Below are 21,539 nucleotides of genomic sequence, written 5' to 3' on the forward strand. Positions count from 1 at the left end.
TAATCTCTGAGTGAAAAGGAAACGTTTACTGACTAAACACAGAATCAATGGCATCAGACAAAGCACAGTAGTACTTACTGGCACTTCTGATGTTTTAAGAAATTCAAGTAATGCCTCTAAAGAGCCTAAAGTAGAAGCCTGGACATAAACACCTTTCTCTTCTAATTTGATTGCATTCAGTGTTTGCTTCAGTTCATGTATTAGTTCATCCTTTAGGAAAAAAAAGGGAGAGAAAACAAGTTTTAGTTCTATTGCTATTTATGCCTCAGGGTACAAAATCTTCCTGTTCATGAGCTGCTGAAAACAGGCAACAGCCATGGTGATAAGTCCCAGGTGACAGAGCTGCAGTGTAAATCATACATAGCCTGTGCAATACTGTTTCTGGCATTAGAAAAGGCTGAGCTGAACTAGACCTGAGGATTTTGCAGGAAGATGATCATATAAAACTGAACACCTTCAGAGCTGGTAACATTTCTCTGCAGATCACACATCACTTTCCCCAGCACTACAAGTTTCTGCTGGCAAGGCTGAGCAAACACATGGCCCCACATTGTGCGGCAATGCCTTGGCTGCCTGGGGATCAATGACAAAAGCTGACACCTAAAACCATGAGCTGGAAAGGATCCTGAACACTCTTCAGGCCTGGGTACCAAACAGGATGCAAGAGCAGCAAAGCCAATTTGTTGCTTTTAGAGAAGTGAAAAAACCACATTTTTTTAGAGCCTATGCCTTCTAACCTCAAACACTAAAGTCTCTTGCTCTGGCAGATGGATGGGTTCTGGCATTGAATTTTAGTCATTGTGTATCTACTACCAGTAGTACACTTGAAGTAAATACTCATACGGACCCAGCAACAAGGTCCGTGTTTGGACATCCCAAAAGTTTAACCTCCCTTAAAAGGCACAAATAAATAGACAGAAGACTAAAGGAAGACTATGATTAAAAGTAAACTAGCAACGTGTAAATTGGCAACATGTAAATTAAAAGTAAATTAGCAAGCTAACTTGCTGCCTTTGGAGAAGCAAAACACACAGAGCAGTTTTGAGTTTAGGATAGCTGCATCCTTTCCTCTACTGTTTTTAACATGTAAGTCACAAAAGAAATTTTGCAGAAGTCTTAAATTAGCTTTGCAATTAGGAGAGTTTGCAGAACTCCACTAGTAGATATGTACCTAATATAATTTGATTAGAATATATCCATAATTTACTACAAATACCAAATCAGTAATTAACAGAGCCAAACTATGCCATGATACTTGTTTTCAAACCTTATTGTAGCAGCAGAGACACCCCAACAAAATATCAGGAAAAAAACTGATGGTCAAGATACTGAAAATATCATACCACCAAAGCTTCACATGGGCACAAAACATGTTACTGGAACAGTTTTTAAAACAACCAAAAAACCCAGTTATTTGCAAACTGAGCTCTCAACATTTGAGTTTCATCACCAGAGAGCTCAAGTTACCCTCAGTGTGTTGTAGTTCAACATCAGCCACCTCACCTTGAGGACTGGGACTTCATCCTCTTTATGAGCTACAAGCAATGGCAAACCAGCCAAGGTTTTTTCCAAATCTTTCCCAAGAATCTTCACACCTTGAGCAGCAACAACCTCTTTGTGTTTTTCATACTGGTTCTGAAAAAGAGAATATACACACTAGCAAAGAGTTCTGTGCTGAGCAGCTGAAGAACACAGCAGGGAGCAGTGAAGTGCAGCAGCTCCCAACTTTCATCATGATTGTCTTTGCTTTGCACTTGCACCTTTCAGTCCTCCTGCTCCTCTCCCTTCAGATACCCCCTGCACCCCTGCCGAGGTGGGCAGGGCACAGGGAAATCTAAAAGCAGAGAAGGGGGCCAAAAAGGAACATGTACTAGAAAAAAGCAAGCAACAATAGGCATCTACTCACTAATAAAACCCACAAATTCAGCCCCACAGGCAAGTGATGGGAAGATGCCAACAGCTTTACAAAAACACTAAAGCTTAGCTGACACACAGTCCAAGCCGCTCTGCAGGAAGGGCTGTCTCACTCTCCCAGCAGAGGCCATCCAGCCTTCTCATGTGCTTAATTCCATGTACAATTTCCCAGGTTCTCTCCCCATCCAGGGGAACCTCAAAGATGTCACATTCAGGGCATGGCTCTAAGACATAACAAAACCAGTTATTTCTGAAGATCTTTAAATTGATGTCGGAAGGATTTTCTGATTTGTTTCCTGATTTTTTATTTAGATGTCCCATCCTTTTCTTAAAACTGCAAGGCAGCTTCCTTCCCCAATAAGCACTTTGATCCTGCAAACCTCTATCCTTTAGCCCTCCACTCCAAGAATCTTTTTTTTATTTCAAGGATGACAATTCCATATGAACGAGCTGAATCAAAATGCATCCTCACTGCCTGCATCAAAAAAGCCCAACAGCTACCCTAGGTTTACTTCTCCAACTCAGGGTTCCCAAACCTAAAAGGTTTATCCTATTACATTCACCTAGGTTATCTATATGGTCTTCTTGGCCTTAAAACAAGTCTGTGCAGACATTTATTCCTTCCCTTTTAAACAGGAAACATCAAAGCAGTTCTTTTCATCATCTCTGAACTGCATGCATTAAACTTAATATACGTATTAATTTATTTACAGCCTTTTGATTCTGTGTCTCCTCCTCATTGCAAGGAAAGCCACGCAGGAAGGATTTTAAATTCAGGGCCTCTCCTAAGGCTAATAAGGGCAGCAGAACCTACAACTCTTGAAAATGCCTCTTGAAGAGGCTGCAGATTCTGCAGAAGTCCTGGTCATGGCCACTCACCAACAAGCCCTAGAAACTCATGTGTTCACTTTTCTCAAATGTAAGTGTATATGGTTTTTGTTACTAAAAAACCACTTCTACTAATATTATAACTTTAACTCAGAAGTTTCTGTACTGGTACACTCCAGTTTCCATTTGAGATGGGCATCTCTTGAATCCCTTATTAAAGCATACACACCCTAATCCTCACTGCAACGTAATTCCTTGATCATTCTCTCTGCCACTGCTGTGACAACACACACCCCAACATGAATATACAAGTACATTTTCAAAAAAGACACCAGATTTCCCCTGCAGTCCCCTTGAAAATCCCTTTAGATACCATTAATATAACCACATTCTACTACATTCTCTTTTTATAAAGCTTGATTTAATTTTTTCCTGGTTATAAATGTCAGTACAGTAACAGCTGCCATACCTTAACTCGTAACTCCTTCATAGGAGGAGGCAGCAGCAGACCTCTAATCTGAGTCACGATAGGACCTTCTACCCCAGGAACAATAATGGTGTCTCCTTCTCTCAGACGTCCATTAATCAGAATAACATCTATGGTCGTGCCCATGCCTGGCAGTGCTTTAACCTGAATAAAAGGGGAAAAAAAGTTAAGCACTGCAAACACACAGTTTTTACCAGAAGGAAGGATGCAGAGAAGGGAGAAATTTCTATATGAATTTTAAGAAAGGGTTGCTGTATTACCTCCATGACTTGAGCTCTCAGCTCCTGACACTCAGCCAGTCTCTTGGTCAGCATGGTTTGTGTGAGCTCAACAAGAAGAGCTATCAGACTTCCCATGCCATCCCCTGTGTGAGCAGAGGTAGGTACAAGAGAAACAAAAGTGCGGGGATCCTTATTCTCATAAAACAAGGCAGCGTTCAAGCCCTGCAACCAGGATTAACAGTTACATAGGGAAAAGCACATATACACATCAGTATTGACAGTAACATTCAACCCCAGGCAAATACCACTGCATTTTTAAAAGCCCAATTTAGAAAGCCAACAGTGTTACTGACAGCATGCTATGGAACAGGAAGCCTCAATCCACACTTGGAAGCAGTATGGGATAATTCTACAAAGCTAATTACCCCATCTAGCTTCTAGATGGCATTATATGTCACCAACAGAGGAAGTTCCCAGAACTGATGCGATTAATACCCTGCCAGCATCCAAGCGAAAGAGACAGATGGGATTCTCTCAGGCTATTCCCAAAGAGAAAGAGAACAGTGACAGAAAACCTCAACTGCTATTCATGACTCTGTTGACCAAGCACAGAAATTAGCTATTTTTCTCCAAACCAGCAGTAAGGAAGGAGCAGTTAAAATTATGCAAAATGTAAAAACAACAAAGTGATTTATAAGAGGTTAACACCAAGATGTCGGAAGAGATGCAACAGCTTTCTTGATATTCCAAGTTGTTTCCAGGAAAGGGGAAAAAACAAAACAAAACCCACCCACTCACCCAAAACAAACCAAACCACCATACACACCTCTTCACTAGCACTTTTAAGCAAAGAAGCTTGAATATTCCAACCTACCTGTTTTGCAAATTCCACTATGATAGCTTTTGCACGTTCTTCAAATTCATCTTTTGTATTCTTTTTCTGCTTCTTTAAGGTGACAGCTACATCTGTATCTGGACTTTTTTTCCAGTCATATAACCTATCAATCTTGAAAATACAACAGTATGTCATCTTATGCAGCTTACTAAAGGGTGTCTTTATGCTTATGCCACATCATCAGTGAGAAATACTTTATCAACCAACTTAGCCAGCCATCTATCTGCTCCAGTAATCAATTTAAAGTGGTCTTATTTGCTTTGGCTGCTATATTTAGCTCTGTTTATGTCAGGCAGCATTACAGAATAGCAATGTTTCTTCAGATTTTAAAAATTCAAGCTATAGTAATCTTTTCAAGCTATAATAAACTTTTTCATATGGAAAAAGATTATGTGCATAAATCACACCAAGGTTAAAATAAAACATTAGAAGAGACCTGTTTATAGATTCACATACACACAAAAAAACCCCAAAACCATGGAGTTGTTTGTGGTTTTTCCTGGAAAGAGACTACACTAGTTTTACAAAGAACTCCTAAAATTTACTGGTAACTATGAACCCTGTCCCATGTTGCTACAGAGAAGGGACCAGAGTGGGGTTGTTCAAAAGACACAACCATATTTCAGAAACACTTCCCCACTATAGCTGCCAAAGCAGGACAGACTTAGCCCAAAAATATATTTGCTGTAGAAATCAAAACCACATCTTAAGAAAATTCATTATAACCTGGTCAAATAATACAACTATAACTTAAAATGCAAGAGCTCTTAGCTATTTAATTTCAGGCTCACTGTAGGCCTTTGACAGCAACAAATAACAGTTGGGTCTTCAGGTCTGACCGAGAGAGAGCTCTCTACTACTCTGCCATAAGGTCTGGACACCACCCAAGAGGCTGTTTGTATTCTTTCAAAAAGTAGCTGGTTTTGGCAATGAGATAATGACCTCCTCAGTTCCAACCACCTTCAATCTTAAAGCTCCTTTCATTTTTGAAGTATATTGCAATTTTTACACTGCACTTGAATAGCCTTCTGACAGCTCTCCCTCAGTGTATCAGATGGCTTCCAAAGTCATTGGACATGAGTAATTTCCATATAGATATAATACTTGATTGAGTCATCACAAACAGGCAGCGTAATTTCTCATGCAGAGGATTTTAAAAACAGGGCTCAAAAGAACTGGTACATTTTCCATCTAATATTGCAAAGCCCAAAACATTCCCACCAGTGATCAACATTACTGCGCCATGGCCTGAAGTCAGCTTGTCTTCAAGCCAAACTGACCAGTATCAGTGGCTAAAATAAAGTATGACTGTCAATGTGAAGCTTGTGTTCGAATTTTAACAGAAAGTGGACACAAATCTATGTAAGTAGGCACAAGGGAAAAAACCCCACAATTGCAGTACAACCTCCAGAAGTATGAATCATATAGAGAAGTTACATAAGGCAACAAAATTTACCAGTCAGGACTCCAAGAACTGCAAAGCTCCCGTGGAGCCATTGTGGTATCAAGGACACAGAAAAATGCAACATACAGGACCCAAGAACCACCCCTTCAGATTTTACACAAAACAATTCCAGTTCAAGGAAGAAAAAAGACAATTGTCAAATGGCAATTGCACTATTAGAGTGGAGAAATATACTATTAGGATAAAAATCTATCCTACCTTGTTGAGAGCTACTATAAAGGGGCATTTCTTTGATTTCAGCAGATTTATTGATTCAATTGTCTGTGGTTCCAAACCATGCATGATGTCAACTACAAGTATAGCAATATCACAAAGTGAGCTTCCTCTATTTCTTAGATTGCTGTGACATTAAAAGACAGGGAAAAAAAATCAGTAATTTAGCAACTGAACCTTGTAAAAACACCAAGTACAATGTCAAACTTACGCTGACAAACAAAAAGCTAAAGCTCATCCGTTATTTGCCCTCAAAAATGTAAACCATTCAAATGACATTTTGTAATTTTCATTTAACAAAATACATTAAAAATGTGCAAGCAAAACTAAGAAATTATTATCCTGAAAGTTTTCATATTATTATACATTTTTACAATGCAAGATATGTTCTGATCGTTTTCTGAGCAACAATTGAGACAGTTGAAGTGAAATGCAGGAGTGTAAAACCTGAACACTCTGACTCTTTTTATATACTGCATAAACACTAAGGCTATCACGACTTTATACAATACAGGGTAAAGAGACTATCACATCTTTGTTGGCAAACAAAACCTGGCTAGAAGATGGAGAGCTGTAAGAGGTACCATGCCAAGGTACTGATCTGAACATTACCAAGTGCTCCACAACACAGCATTTCAATGCTTACAAAGGTTTTTACTGAAAAATGTCACATCAAAGTCTTAATCCTGTTTCGAGATTTCATCCAAGATCTCACCTCAGTGAGTTCAGTTGTGCTTGTCAAGTTTTACCCTTAAAAGCTGATTTAGTGGCTTGCCTGTATGCCACTGCTGTTCCTAGAATGCATTTGATCTCTGCTAAGACTCACATGACTTGTGTAATTAGTAACTTCCAATCCTACAAACTCAGTTACCTTAACTGGGACACTATGAATGAGAGACTAGGAAAAAAGTTTTAATTTTTCAAGTACTTAGGTCACCTGAAATCCTCACCTTTTTTCCTCCAGCTAGCTTCCTGCTTCCATCTTTCCTCTTACACTAACTATTTATTTACATGCTTTTTCAGATATTCATGGCTCAATTGGCACGAAGACAGAAAATTAATCAGCTATAAAAGGCCAGCAATTAACCAGATATAAAAAGCACCTGCAAATGAAGCAAATCCACTTAATTCCTCTACTTTAAGTTGGTTTTGTCGGACTTTTTTTCAAGTGAGAACTAGAACAATGGATTAAGCAAAGACCACACTTGGCTAAGAATATGTCCAGATGCTTTCGCCATCAGTTCTGAGAAGTACAGCATTCTGAGAAAACATTACCTGAAAGACTCATGTCCTGGAGTGTCGATTATCAGCATGCCTGGAATTTTTATGTTCTCTCTGTCAAACTAACATTTCAAAATATTAGCCATCTTGTAGAGATTACACAAGAAGAAAAAAGAACAAAATAAGAGCTGGCAACATTACTGACAGTCTGCACTTCAAAAATCCAGATACATATTTTAAGGCCAGCACCCTCTATAAACCAAATCAGTCAACAGTCATTTCAACATTAAAAAAATGATGCAGCACATTCCTTCAGGTGTCAACTAGCCACAAGCTAAGCTAAAATCTGTAAGACAAGGCAGACTACAGAAGAAAAGCCATTTCAGGGTAGTGAGATGTACCATCCTTGGTTTGATTATTTTCTCCTCTCTCTTTACAGGCTTACTGAGTGGAGTTAAATCTTGGAAAAAGCCACTACACCAAGGCTTTACAGCCAGTTGCTTCTGCAAGCAAAACAGGATATAGTATCCAAAACAAATGATACAGAACAGTTACTATGTCTGTAACATGATAAAATTCATCACCCAGAAATTGGCCAAATTTCAGTACACACAGCAAAAGGTAAGTTTTCAACACAAAATATACTCAAGAGGTTTCAAGAGTCTCAATTTACAATCAAAATGCTGACAAGTAAGTAGTCTGTGTACAGATGTGCACTGTCCAGAACAGAATGAACAGTACCTTCACATTTTTCTGAAAAAACAGCAATGCATTAATTGAAATCCAATGTATGAAAAATGAGACAGCCTCCCCTTTGCTGGAGGAATTATAGGAATTAAAAAACAATAGACCACAAAATTAGAGCAGGGGGAAGTATCTGTCCATGCCAGGAAATCTCACAAGGCCTTTATTAGTCTACATTTCATATTTGTTAAGATGCAGTTGTTGAAGTGCTGTAACTTACATTTTTTACCATCTTAGTTTGTTCATTAATAGCTTCAAGAGGAACATTAGTTGCACCAATCTGCTGAGTGATACCACCAGCTTCACCGTCCTGCACGTGAGTGTGGCGGAGCTAAAGACAAAACAGATCAGAAACTTCTGAGCACACTCCAATTCCTTCTGTCTTCAACCAAAAAAATAAATGCTTAAACAAGAGGCACATGCAGTGCTTTCACACTCCACACCTTACCTTATCTAAAATTTTGGTCTTGCCTGTGTCTACATGCCCCAGGACACAGATAACTGGGGCTCTGAGCTTTTCAGTGTTCATATTTTTGCTGTTTTCAGCTCGTCGTTTCTATGCAAAAGACACATAAAAATTGGTAAGTATAAACCAAAAACCACAGTTCACCTCTTGACTTGATTACATACACACAAACACAGAGTTGGTTGTAGGACTTATATTTTCAAGGCAATTTAAGGTCTGTCATCCCTCTTTTGGTAAATCAAAAATTTCTGACTAACAATTACATTTTTGTTTGGTTGGTTCTTCTAACAGTCTAGCAGGCAAACTTGTTATAAGCACTAACAGTAGCTTTGCTGAAGGTGCATTCTGAACAAGCACCTTGGGTGAGGAAACCAAGAACATTAGCAGCCACGAAAGCACGGAACAGTTTAGACACATCTTTTAGAACTTGAAAATATCTATCTGTAAAAAACAAAAGCCTCTTTTTCCAGGAGGTATATAGAGGTGGAGGGGAACAACACTTAAGTTGCCACCTTTGTGGTTAAGTTACCTAAAAACTTTATCTTCACACAAAACCAAGTACTTTTTTTCTTAATTAATACAATTTCTGAACCTGCTTAAATATTAGCCCTGACATAACCACCATTTTGACAAATTTGACAAAATAAACTGAAAATTAATCTGTTTGTTATACAACACAAGAATCCAAGTGTATCTCAATACCTCAATTCTCCGTTTAGCTTTGTCATAAGCACGCTCCTCCTTAGTGCGGTCATCGTCAGAGTCATACTCAGAATCAGAGCTAATTTCCTTGCTGGGCTTTTTTTCCATAGATTGTTTTCCAATAGCCTGGGAGTCTGGCTCTCTCTCATCTGAAGTCTTTTCATCCTCATCTTCACTGCCTTCACTGTCTTCAGATTCTTCACTCTCTTCTTCCTCTTCCTCCTCCTCCTCTTCCTCCTCCTCTTCATCATCAACTTCATTTTGTTCTTTGACTTCAATATGGACAGGTTTGCTCTCTGTTAAAAAAAGAAGAGTAAAGTAAAAATTCTCTATTAAAGTTCACATTTCTGGGGGGAGATGGGACCAAAAAGCAAGAGATTATTAGAGAAGAATGAGGACTGCGAGTAGGCTCTACAATAAGTGCTTGTCAAGATAATTTTTCAACTTCCAAGATAAAAAAAAAAAAAAGCCAAAAAAAAGTGTTTCATGTTCAGAGTTGTTGGCTTGTGCTTCAAATCCAGAAAGAAAGCAAATTTAGGATGGAGTGAAGAATGGCATTATCAGCACGCTTATGTTTAACATTATTTGCAAACATTCAGACATTCTTTAAATCATGTGCCCTTCATAAAGGAATCATGCCCCAACACCTTTTTAATAAAGCCAAAATACTCCAAATCATTACTATATGGATTCTGTACACTACTGATCAGGAAGGCACATTTAAGCAGACATAATAATCAGAACAAATGGTCTCTTTTATGCCTATTAAAAAAAAAATCTCATCTTCAGGTTTTCTTAGATGGTTCAGAGAAGATGAGCATTTTTCATAGGAATTCTTCAATAAACAAACAAAAAAAATCAATAAGTAATTTTCTTTCTTTGAAAGCTTCCCATTTATAATCACCTGTAAAATCATAAAAGGCAAGCTGATGATCACTTTAAAATCATGGATTGTCCTCCTTACAATACTGCTGGCAGGCTCACTGCTCTTAGAGATTAGTAACATTTTCTTGCTACATTCATAGTCCATCAGCTTAGTACTACACTAAATCTAATTCCCCGGAAGGCTCTTTTTCTGTATCCCATTGGCAGAGCCTTCAAAGCCAAGCAGCAAGAAGTGCTATGTCCTCTCCAGGACAGTTGTGCCAGACTAAAACAAACACTCAAGAAGGCAAGCAGCCCTTAGAACTCAAAAGCACCAGAGGAACACATCTGTGATGGAATTAAATCCATTCTGGAGTATGTATCTGTATGTCAAGTATTACACTTGAAAGCACAGGTGTCAGAAGTATAGGCAAGTAACAAGTACTTGATGAATAAATAGTCTTTAAGAAACAATTAAGACATTAACAAAGCACCAAGTCCAATGATCAACTCCTGTTCAGGATGGCTCACAGAAATACACTTTCCTCCACCACCAGAAGAAAGTTATCCCTGCACTGTAGCACAGCCCTAAGTTTCCCACAAACATTGCTGTTGAGTACAAATAGAATATGGGCCTTGGCATACATGCACAGGAATATTTATGTTCTGGCAATTCTTTCCTTTCTTCTAAACCTGCCTCTCAAAGAAGCATATCATAGAATCACAGAATGGTTTGCGCTGAGTGGGACTTCAAAGACCATCTAGTTACAGCCTCCCTGCCAAGAGCAGGGACATCTTGCAGTAGAGAAGGTTGCTCAAAGCCCCATCCAACCTGGCCTTGAACACTTCCAGGGATGGGGATCCACAGCTTCTCTGGGCAACCTCTTCCAGTGTCTCACCACCGTCACAGAAAAGAAGCTCTTTCTCAACTAAACCTACTCTTAGTTTGAATCAATTTCTTCTTCTCCTGTCACTACATGCTCTTGTAGTCTCTCTCCCTTTTTCCTGTAGGCTCCCCTTAGGTACTGGAAGGCTGCAATTAGGTCACCCCAGAGCCTTCTCTATTCCAGGCTGAACAATCCCAATTCTTTCAGCCTCTCCTTGTAAAGAATTTACTATAACACATGCACATTTAACCTTCACACCATTTTATTCGCCCACTTCTTTGAAAACTTCTCGCAGGGGTACTGTCTTAGATGCTGCCAGATTCACGTAATAAAATACTACAATTTTGAAACTGTTACTAGAGAAATACAATACCAGGTAAAAGGTTTCCCTAAGCTCACAGAGATGGTTTAAGCACATATTAGAGAAGAGTATTTTTACTCCCATAACAAAGGACAAAATAATTACAACCCATTTATTTTAGATGGTAACTCCACAGAAGAGTATTTCCAAAGGGTTGTCTTAAGCAGTATTTGCATGGCTTCTGAAAGCTCTGCTTTTGAGAAGAGGTTCTTGTATGTATTTATCATCATACTTACCTCACAATTTATCTAACAGAGCGGAGGAAAAATCTAAGTAAAATAATGTTTTCTATAGAAACAGAAAACTTAGCCCAAAGCCTCTTAACCAGAAAAAACATACATTTGGTATTTACATGCCCACCTTTCTCTCCATCTTCATCACTAACCATAGCTTCCCAGTCATCCAGACCTGCATCTTCTGTGTCATCTTCTTCCTCTTTTTCTTCTGAAACCAAGAAACCCAATACTGAAGTTAAAAAAAGTCAGTCCAGCAAGATGTAACATTTTTAGATGCTCCTTCTTTTGACATACTGACAACTCCAACTTACAAGTTTGCTGTTACCGTAATTCTCTTGAAGTATCTCCACACTCCACAAAAAGAAGATGCTGCATACTTAAAAAATAATCTCCAATTCTCTCCACAAAAATCATGTAATGCTAGCATCTTTGCCTAGACAAACTTTTGTGGAAGAGACAGAAAACCTACTCATCTAGTTTCTGTCTGCATATCATGCCAATGCCTGCATAATGCCTGCCACACAAACCCATACCACAATCATGATCCTTGCAAGGAGTTGCCCAATTAACAGTCACCATGTGTAACAAAGTAGCAGAGAAACAAGAATATAAGTTACAGCAGAATTTTACCTAGTGAGAATATACAAATGGTCTATAAAAAGGACGCCAGGTGCCTTAACATAAATACATCATGGATTCCAGAAGCATTAAACACATTAATTCAGCAGGCCTTCAGTTAGATTTATGAAAAGACTGCAGGTATTAGTAAGAGATGAATGGGAAAATGCAAACATACAACCCTCTCCAAAAGACGCATTATACAACATATGTTTGCTGCAGCATTTGTGTCATAACTTTCAGCTCTCTGAAATGAAGACTAAGTTCCACACTGCTAGAATATTAGCTAGGAACTAATGTTCTGCCAGTGAGCCCTTCTCTTAAGGCAACAGAATGGCAATCATGAGATAGGTCAAGCTAGAATCACAGGACACATTCAGCTTCGTTTTCAAAAGCTGCGCATTTTGTCAGTATTTGTCTGACTTAAGAAGGGTAAAAATTGAAATAGACTCCTTGCAGAGAAAGAAGTCCAGTACAATGTGATTTTGACCAAGCAAGTACCGTGTATAGGCAAAGATGAGGGCAACAGTCTGATCAGCAAACTTGCTGATAACTCAGTTTCACAAGCTAACACATAATCTCTTGATTCACCTATGAAAGCAAAACATCTGGCATAAAGAATACAATCACTGAATATTGCACTATCAATTCTAGAAGCAACATATTTCCTCCCTACTTCCACCTAACTGTTGACAAAACAGACTTGTAAAAGCAAGTGAAAAGTCAAGCGAGCGAATAAGGGACTGAATGTGCTCATTTGAGATAATGGATCAAGCCAAATGAACACTGGAGTTCACCCAAAATAAGGAACCTTTACCACACTCATTTTGAAGCTTCATGCCTTTTACTCCATAAAATTTCATCAATTCATCCCTTAAGAACGGAGGAAAAAAAAAAGAAAAGGCAACTGCCTCAAGAAAAGATGGCCATTCAGCCCTATCCAGCAAGGTACAATAACTATCATGCAGCACTGACACACAAGCTTATATGTTTGAAATTTATTAGCATTACCACCAACCTGGATCTACAGGAAGAGGAGCCTCCTCTTTTACTGGTGCTTCCAGTTCTACAGCGTCCTCAGCTGGGGAAGTTACCTCCACGCTTTCTGAAACTGCAAGACAGGAAATTGGTTGCTACACACTTTCAAAGTGCAAACTGACTGACAAACAGACAGCTCCACTCCAGCTTATTTGGAAAACACTTGGCCTTCTAAGCAGTTGAACACATTTATAAGATAGGTCAGCTATTGACACTAAAAACTCCTCACTTTCTTTAAAAGACTAGAGAAAACGAAGTAATACTAGTGAGCTACCCACACCTCCCCTGCTGTTCCATTAAAAATGAAAACTAAAAAAAAAAAGAAAAAAATTAATGATACTATTCAGATAAGCATCATTTTCAATTCTTTACAAACACTCCATAAATGATAAGCAGGCACGTAACTAATGTCAAAAAAAATTTAAAAAAAAGAAAAGGAAAAACAGCTAAGTAAGAAATACACCTGAAATTTTTAAACTAAGGGTTAGGCTTGAGAAAAGCCACAGTAATCCCCTGGAGGAAAGTAACAAACCACAAAAGTAAAAAACTGACACGTTCAACCTACATCTACCAGTGCAATGAATTCCAAGGTTTCAAAAATGCAAGCTCTTTGAATTGCTCTGAACTTGCACCCAGGAGCTGAAAACTGGTTTTATATACCAGAAAGCAAATGAACAAACTGTCTCCAATTTAAAAGTACTAAAACTAGGATCAATCTATTTTCATCCTGGGACAAACTCAGACTTTTAATTAAGTCACTATTATTTAAACTTCATTGTATTTGATGTACATATGCACACAAAGTATTCAACATCACATTTGTAAAAGGCCTTTACACCCAGTACATCCCAAACATTTAGAAAATCTAAATCCCGAAATGAAATTAGCTTAAGATCAGCTGATTTATTTTAGAAATACTTCCGGAAATGTGACTGATCAATTAGGTATCTCTATATAGAAACTACACCTTCTTTATTTTCTGGCTGCTGCTGCTTCTTTCTCTTTTTGTCTTCATATATTGGCCTCTTCTTTGGCACAGAGTCTTTCGATGGCACTTCAACACCTGCAAAAAAAAAAAAACTGTTAAAAAGAAAACCCAGGTAATTAATAAACATAAACTTTGGTTTAAATAAGAACATGTTTTTTAAAAACTGGAAGATGGAGGAAGAAAGAGTAGAAAGTAGGTTCAATGCATATTTTATCAGAAAGTAGGTTCAATGCATATTTTTAAAAGCCTGAATTCAAAAGCAAGAAAACTTGAATGAAGTATAGTTCTTCAGATATTCCTGACTGCTCTCAAAAAGAAGTCAGATAACTGGAGGAAGGCAATGGCAATGAAACAAAAAATAAAGCAATCAGATTCTACGACTGCAGGTTTGAAGTTATCTCAAACCTGCATAAAATGCCGTGAACACAAATGTCATGATTAACAATTTAAGGTCTGCTATGTAAAAATTCACTTAAAACCTGTCTGCCAATGGTCCTAGTTTCAGACAATTTGGAGCAGTTCACAGGCACAACTCTTCTTAAATGCTTAAGGTTATTCAGCAGAATACATTTTCCATTTTGCTGTGAGGGAAGGTTTCTGTTTTTCAATTTGTTTTGTTTGTTCAGGTTTTTGGGTTTTGGTTTGTTTTTCTGTTTTAAAGGTTTTTTAATTGTACAATACTGATGGTTTCAGGTATTAAAATAATACCGGTTCAATTCACCAGCTTAATCTTTGCCTCACCAGGAAGTGGGTGCTGTAATATATGAAGGGATTCCATCAAAACCAGAAGTTTGGTGCAAAGACAAATTAGAAACTGATTTACTGCTGCACATTCAAATTTTTTTTCAGGTACTGAGTGATTAATATTGCAAATCTGACAAAAATCCAGTTGTAGAGGCACAAATAGAAAGATTCTACTAGCTACAGCAACAACCATGGAGAAATAGCCTTCATGTATGTTTAAGAGCTCCAAATATTTTACTAGCTATGAAGATTCCTACATTTATACACCCACCTACCAGTAAAGTGTCAGATAAGTGTACTCTACAAATACACTCACTTCCCACAAATTACTTTCTTTTTTTAGTCATAAACCAGTTACCAAGAACAATTTAGGACATTTTACTTACAACATATTGGACAATTTTACTTCATTCTAATTGAGACAGATTATATTTCACAGAAAAGCAGGAAAGCTCTTACATACTCCCGGCAAATCCCAGAGAAAAACATACCTTCTCCATGGATTTTCCCATTGTTCTTGAAGCAAAACAGTGCACTTGCCTAACTAAGCATGTGAATTAATTCAACAAGATCCAGATCACTGGTCTTACAAGATCTTCAGCACAGCCCATGTGCTTTTCCTGGCCTTTAGAGTACACCACTTGTTTAAGTGCTTTTTCCTAAGTTCCACAAGTAACATCTTTAAATTGCAAGTAGACTATATTAAAAAGCTGGATATTCAAAGTGTAAGATAAAAATACAGGCACTTAAATCTGCTTAAGAAATAAAGGGGAAAGGAGGGCACACAATGCCTTTCTTGACAACAGAGCAGCTTTACATGGAATCACTCAGTACTTGCCCTCCTAGCTCCAGCTAGAAAAAAAATAAACACAGAGCCATAATGGATATAAAGTTTGGTTGGGGGTTTTGGTTCAGCTTGGTTTTAATAATTATTAAGCTCTACTGCTTACCCTGAGCTTGGAGTAGTTTAAGAGTAGCCTCTGCTCTGGCTCTGGCTTCTCGCTGAGCTTTTGTTAAAAGTTTTCCCTCTTTCTTCAAACGCTCCTTCCTCTCTTTTTCCTTCTGTTTCTTCCTTTCTTTCCTCTCTTGCTCTAATCGTTCCTAGAAAAAGATAAATAAACATGCAGAAACTCTAAAGCATGCTTTACACAAAAGCTGCCCAAGTACATTCTGTTTACAAGAACATATTAAGGATTAATTCACTAAGTGCACCAGGAAGCAGACAGATTAAAGTTACTCCCTTATTTTGTCCTTGGAGTGAGAGATACGGTACCTCCTCTTTGCGTTTTGCTTCAAGTTCTTCCAGTCGTCTTATGCGTTCTTCCTCCTCTCTTTTTGCCCTTTCCTCCTCCTCTTTCATTTTAGCCAAGGCCTCTTGCATGGCTTTAACTGTGGCTTTACTGGGACCCTTCTTCTTCTCTTTCTCTTTTTCTTCTTTCTCACCTTTCTTTTTTTTCTTGTCTTTTTTCTTTTTGTCCCCCTCATTGTCATCAGCTACAGAAAGAAGAGGCATATTTTCAAAGACCCCAGAAATTTCAGAGATACTCTAAGTAAAATTTATGCTTCTAATATGATAAATCATATCAAATGAGGAATATTTTCACTAGCTACTACATAAACATTTCATAATGAAAACAACTAAACTCTCTTACGTCAGGGCCTGAAGTCCTAAAGTATCAGAAAAACAGGGAAGTGAAAAAGTACTCTTGCAATACAGAACTGTAATCATACACTGTAATGAGAATTCACCATTTGGCTTGTTTTCTCATATACCTGAATAAACTACAGGCCAGAAAACACAGCCGCCTGTGAGCCAACACAAAGGCAGACAAGGCTACCAAATTTCTAGTATTCACAATTCAAAATAAACCAACACACTATGCCTGGCATCTCTCTGGCCTTATGAAAACTACAGTATTTAATTTAAAGTTTAAGAAACCATGTCACAAACCTTCTGTTCCTGCAGCAGTCTCTCCTTTCTCGCCAGGGATTGCTGTAACTTCAGGAGAAGCCTTCTCTTCAGCTTTTTTTAGAGGTTCCTTTGGTTTTGTTGGTTCTTTACCACCTTCTAATTCTTCCTTCTCTTTCTGCTTCCTCAATTTGGCTTTTTCTTCTTCACGTTTTTTTCTTTCACGTTCTTTTTTTTCTGCCTTCTTCTGAGCCACTGTTTTTACTTTGAATGAAGGTTCTTCTTCATCATCCCCACTCTCTGCAGCAGGAGCAGACTTTGGCTTTTGGTTTTTCTTTTGTCCTTTTCTAGACTGGGAAACCTCATCTGATTCATCACCACTCTCGCCTGCAGACACTCCTCCCCCACGCTCTTTGCTTTTTTTAATGTTAGTTTCATCTTCTTCTGACAAATCGTGTTTTTTATTTGACTTCTGCGTTTTCCCTTTGCTTTTCTTAAGCTGTGTCTCATGATCATCATCATCACTGCCAGAAAGCATGTCTTGTTTTGCTTTCTGAGTTTTTTTAGATTTTTTATCTTTATCTTCCACTTCCTCACTGTCATAGTCATTTTCCAGATTGGCTTTTTTATTCTTTCCTTTTCTTTTTTTATCTTGCTTTGATATGCTTTCTTCATTGTCATTTTCAGCCTGGTAATTAAACAATTCAATAATCAGCCATGAAAATTACTTGCCATCATGAACTAAGCATTGAGATACATCAAGAAAAACCCCTCTTATTGAACACAAAGTTTGAAAGCAATAACTACTCCTGCTGAGTGTACCATACTTCAGCCCATAAGTAAGATTTATTCTGATTGGATTTGAATAGTTGTCAGCATGACTACATTGTTTTTGTGACTGACTTTTTACTATGAAAATATGATCAAATACAATTAAAAGACCATGCTAGCCACACATTTCACATAGGATTTCTACTACACTAGAAGTTCTCTGGGACAGAAGTATCTCATATTTTAATTATTTCCTGTTAAAAAGCCCACCTCCCTCTCAGTGTTCACCTTTCCTGTAGAAGGTTGTTCCCTGTCAACTTTCCCTCCTTGCGCCTCTATGGACAGTTCCTCCAGCTCCTTCAGGATATCATCTTCACTAAAATAAGAAAGAAGTTTGGGCACTTAGGAAACTGAATTTTTGGACAATAAAGTAAGATCAGGCAGGTGGAAAAAAACCCTAACTTACTCAAAATCTTGTTTCTTCTTCTCTTTTTTCTTTTTGCCTTTAGATTTTTGAGGTTCTTGATCCTTTGCAGCTCCAGCACCTTCTATCTCAGCAGCAAGGGCATCAATGTCAATATCATCTTTTGCACTAAAATGAAGACGGAAAGCAGGGTTATCACTAGTTCAAACGTTAAGTTTATATAAGTAGAAGCCATTTGAATAAAAAAATAAAAGTTTCAAAATGCAAAATCAATCATAAAACATATGCAATGCAGGAAAAAATGCTCCATGTTTAACAAATGATTATGCACTGTTACCTTATTCCACTCAGTAGGAAGGGAAGGAAAAAAACCTTCACACATGTGGTCTGCTTGAAGGGAGGTGGAAAAATAAAACACATTCAGTTCTTGCAACCCCAGCATTGAAAGTTTGGCTGTGCAATTTGATGTAACTTCTTGGAAGAATGTAACTAGACTGTTTGACTTTGGTCCTCCAAAAGATAAGTTGTTCAGCCCTTCAATTCACAGCTGTCACTGATAGAAAAGCAGCCACCACAATCAAAGTGTAAAAATGAAGCAGAAATTCACAACCAGGGGATATCTAAGAGATATTTATCTGCTCCTTCAAACACCCTTTAGCAAACAAAAAAACCTGCTGTATTTTTATTCAGCAAATAAGTGAAAGTTCTCTACAGCTTCCAACCCACAATAACAGTTACCTGTGCTTTGCCATCAGATAAAAAATTGTATTACCCTTCAAGAAAAGAAGTCACACAGATGAACAGAGTTCAGCCCCAAGCCAGACTTTAAAACATATACTGAAAAATACCAATGTAGTTGGCAAGCAATCATTTGTACCACTTGCTTTAGTATTACCTCTCTGAGGCCTAAAGAAAGCCAAAGAAGTTTTTGTCCAGGCATTTTACCACCTAATCACACTCACAGTACAATTGTAAGAAAGGAGACTTACTTATTCCATGCTTCACACTTAGAGCTTAGATCAAAACTGGTCTGATGCTACTTTTATCACAACTTGCAGTTTCAAAACCCATTTAATCAATAAGCTGTTAATATTTCATTTAACTGCCTCTTAGATAACTGGACAGAAAACTGTTGTTTTACAATTTCACAGTCTCATTTATTAGCACCCACTCAGGATAAATCAGCCAAAGGCTGACTCACCAAAAACCCAAAACTATATCTAGAAAATAAGAGAAATAAATTTCTTCCAGATTCAGGACTTTCAAGATATCAGCAAATTCTAAACTACCAGAGCTTCAGTTGTCCCAATTTATAAATCCAGAAGTTGAATCTTAATAAAGAAAACCAAGTATTTCATTAGTCAGCTACAGATTCTAAAATTCAGTAAGTCTAAGTTGCAGTTCTTTTTGCAAAAAGGAAAGGGCTGGATTCTTCTGCAAGTGAATGCTGATATATTGGGAATACGCAACTCACCAAAAACTGTCTCCATGTGACAACAGCACAATTAAGCAACAAAGTATGTCATTTCTTTAAAGGCCAAGATTGATTATTTGTATTTTTAAGATCTTATCTTTTCTTCTGGGTAGACTGGACAAACCAAATAAAAAGCAGCACAACAAAGTACCTCACAGTACCTGTATTGCCAGAGATATTTTTAGTCAAGAGAAGAAAAAACACACCTAAAATACACCTAGTAACACTTCCTCAAGCGCTGATTTGTAATACATTTGTCAAAAGAAGTGTTTCTCTCAAATAGCTAATTCAAGTTCTCTAAAGTAACCCTCACCTCCCTCAAGAGAAAATACACATTTTGGCCATTCTCACCCTAAGATGATTTGATGCTTCAGCAATTAAAGTGCCATTTTTATAAGCAGTTTAACTGGCTGTATATCAGGGGTAACAGCTGAAATAAAAATGCCACTCACTTCTATACCTAGAATTAAAGCCCTAATGTCAGGCTAACTACATTATATCCAGGCCTACACATAGGCCCTCAAACTTGTTTTTGCATTAATTGCTGAGTATCAAGTTTATTAAGCACACTTGCTTACCTTCTTTTCCTCTAGGAGTTAATGGAGGAGACTGAGTCATACCCAAGCTTGAAGTAGATTTAAAACACCAAAACATGTGCTCTACTACTACTTCCTCCAAGGCTGTACTGCTCCCCTTACTACAGGATCTTAACCCTGTGGTTGTTCAGATACCAAAGCACCAGGCCCTTAAACAGCTCATATTTTACATGGATATTACCAAGGCTGACTTTTCACAATGCAGTTTAGCAGAAAGTTATGTCCAAACACAAAACACAAGGGTTTTTTGCTACAAGCAAAGAAGATGTCATATCTCATGTGGTATCTCATGTTTTCCAGGGTACAGGCTTTGAGAGGGTAAGGTTTTATTTGCTGTTAAATCAACTCACTACAATTGAACTTTCAAGAAGAAAAGTTCTTTAGGGGAAAAAAAAACACCTCAAACACTGAAAAGGCTACTTGACAGACATTAAGTTTTCACACCCACCAGCAAGAACAGTTTAGAGAGAAATAATAATAATAATAATAATAATAAACCAAAAAAAAAAAAAAAAACCACAACAAAAAAACCCCAAGCAAACAAACAAAACAACCAAAAAATCCTCTATACTTTCCACTACACTTTCATTTACTAAGAAGTGACAGAGCAAGCTTCAAGTATTTGAGCCTCAGTGAAGCAGGAAGTAAAATTAAGGCTGCATGCAATTATAGATATAGCTATAACTTATAATAACTAACAAGTAAGAATATCATTGGAAACCTAAGGAATTCCAACACTGGTTTCCATTACTATAAGTTTATTCCCATACTGATCTTGAATTTCCTTAGCTTTTAAAACTCTAATAATATTCCACTAAGATTTCATAAGAAAGCTGAAAAGAAAATTAAGAAGGTGCTCCCCTCCACTCCTGGGAGATTCTTATTCCTTTTAATAAGGAACCATTACACTTAGACACATAACATGTATCACATTTCCTATGGGCATTGTTAGATACATCATGGAACTTTTTCTTGTAAAGGCTTTCAAGCAGTCCCCCAACACACATTTCAGAAACCCAAACATTCTTTCAGGAGCCTCCTTCTCCAAGATCTCCTAAAGGTCTCCATTCAGCCTTCACTAGGGTCCAACTCTAAGAGGGCTTGATACAGGAACTGGAAAGGACTGGAATGCTCATGAGGTTTTCAATTTTGACCTCAAACTGCTTTTGTATGAAGACTTCATACACAGATTTCACAGCCTCACTACCATAGACCATTCAAGCCATAATGTTTTGGCACTTAAAAAAAACCCTCACATTTCCCCAGCATAAGAGGCTCAAGGAGATCTGGAAAACAAAGTGCTACTGCACTGCAGAAATGGAGTTACTTCCCCGATTTTCCTTTGTCTTTGTTTCACAGACAAAGCCTAAGCCACCTCTGTTATTCACATACTTTGATTTCAGCCTCTATTTTTGTTGCCAGATATAAAAAGAGTTTTGATATTGCTAAAGCAGCATTTCAATGCATTAAATT

The 21,539-nt window shown here is 37.8% G+C and overlaps 1 protein-coding gene across 1 annotated transcript in view; it reads right to left on the reverse strand.

Moving 5' to 3' along the window:
- Nucleotides 1-21,539, reverse strand: part of EIF5B (eukaryotic translation initiation factor 5B) — a 36,796-nt gene that overhangs the window by 4,819 nt on the left and 10,438 nt on the right. Inside the window, exons 4-21 of the mRNA XM_031056149.1 lie at nucleotides 18,039-18,194; nucleotides 17,861-17,948; nucleotides 16,844-17,489; nucleotides 16,166-16,386; nucleotides 15,843-15,993; nucleotides 14,128-14,223; nucleotides 13,141-13,233; nucleotides 11,629-11,712; nucleotides 9,157-9,452; nucleotides 8,437-8,544; nucleotides 8,209-8,319; nucleotides 7,299-7,366; nucleotides 6,009-6,150; nucleotides 4,325-4,456; nucleotides 3,490-3,672; nucleotides 3,212-3,373; nucleotides 1,504-1,635; nucleotides 79-210 (exon numbers count right to left, since the gene is read on the reverse strand). Coding sequence (XP_030912009.1) covers nucleotides 79-210; nucleotides 1,504-1,635; nucleotides 3,212-3,373; nucleotides 3,490-3,672; nucleotides 4,325-4,456; nucleotides 6,009-6,150; nucleotides 7,299-7,366; nucleotides 8,209-8,319; nucleotides 8,437-8,544; nucleotides 9,157-9,452; nucleotides 11,629-11,712; nucleotides 13,141-13,233; nucleotides 14,128-14,223; nucleotides 15,843-15,993; nucleotides 16,166-16,386; nucleotides 16,844-17,489; nucleotides 17,861-17,948; nucleotides 18,039-18,194 — 3,001 coding nt within the window. The remainder of the gene's footprint in view (nucleotides 1-78; nucleotides 211-1,503; nucleotides 1,636-3,211; nucleotides 3,374-3,489; nucleotides 3,673-4,324; nucleotides 4,457-6,008; nucleotides 6,151-7,298; nucleotides 7,367-8,208; nucleotides 8,320-8,436; nucleotides 8,545-9,156; nucleotides 9,453-11,628; nucleotides 11,713-13,140; nucleotides 13,234-14,127; nucleotides 14,224-15,842; nucleotides 15,994-16,165; nucleotides 16,387-16,843; nucleotides 17,490-17,860; nucleotides 17,949-18,038; nucleotides 18,195-21,539) is intronic.

Source organism: Geospiza fortis, unplaced genomic scaffold (genome assembly GCF_000277835.1).
Source record: "Geospiza fortis unplaced genomic scaffold, GeoFor_1.0 scaffold192, whole genome shotgun sequence".
Lineage (NCBI taxonomy): Eukaryota > Metazoa > Chordata > Aves > Passeriformes > Thraupidae > Geospiza > Geospiza fortis.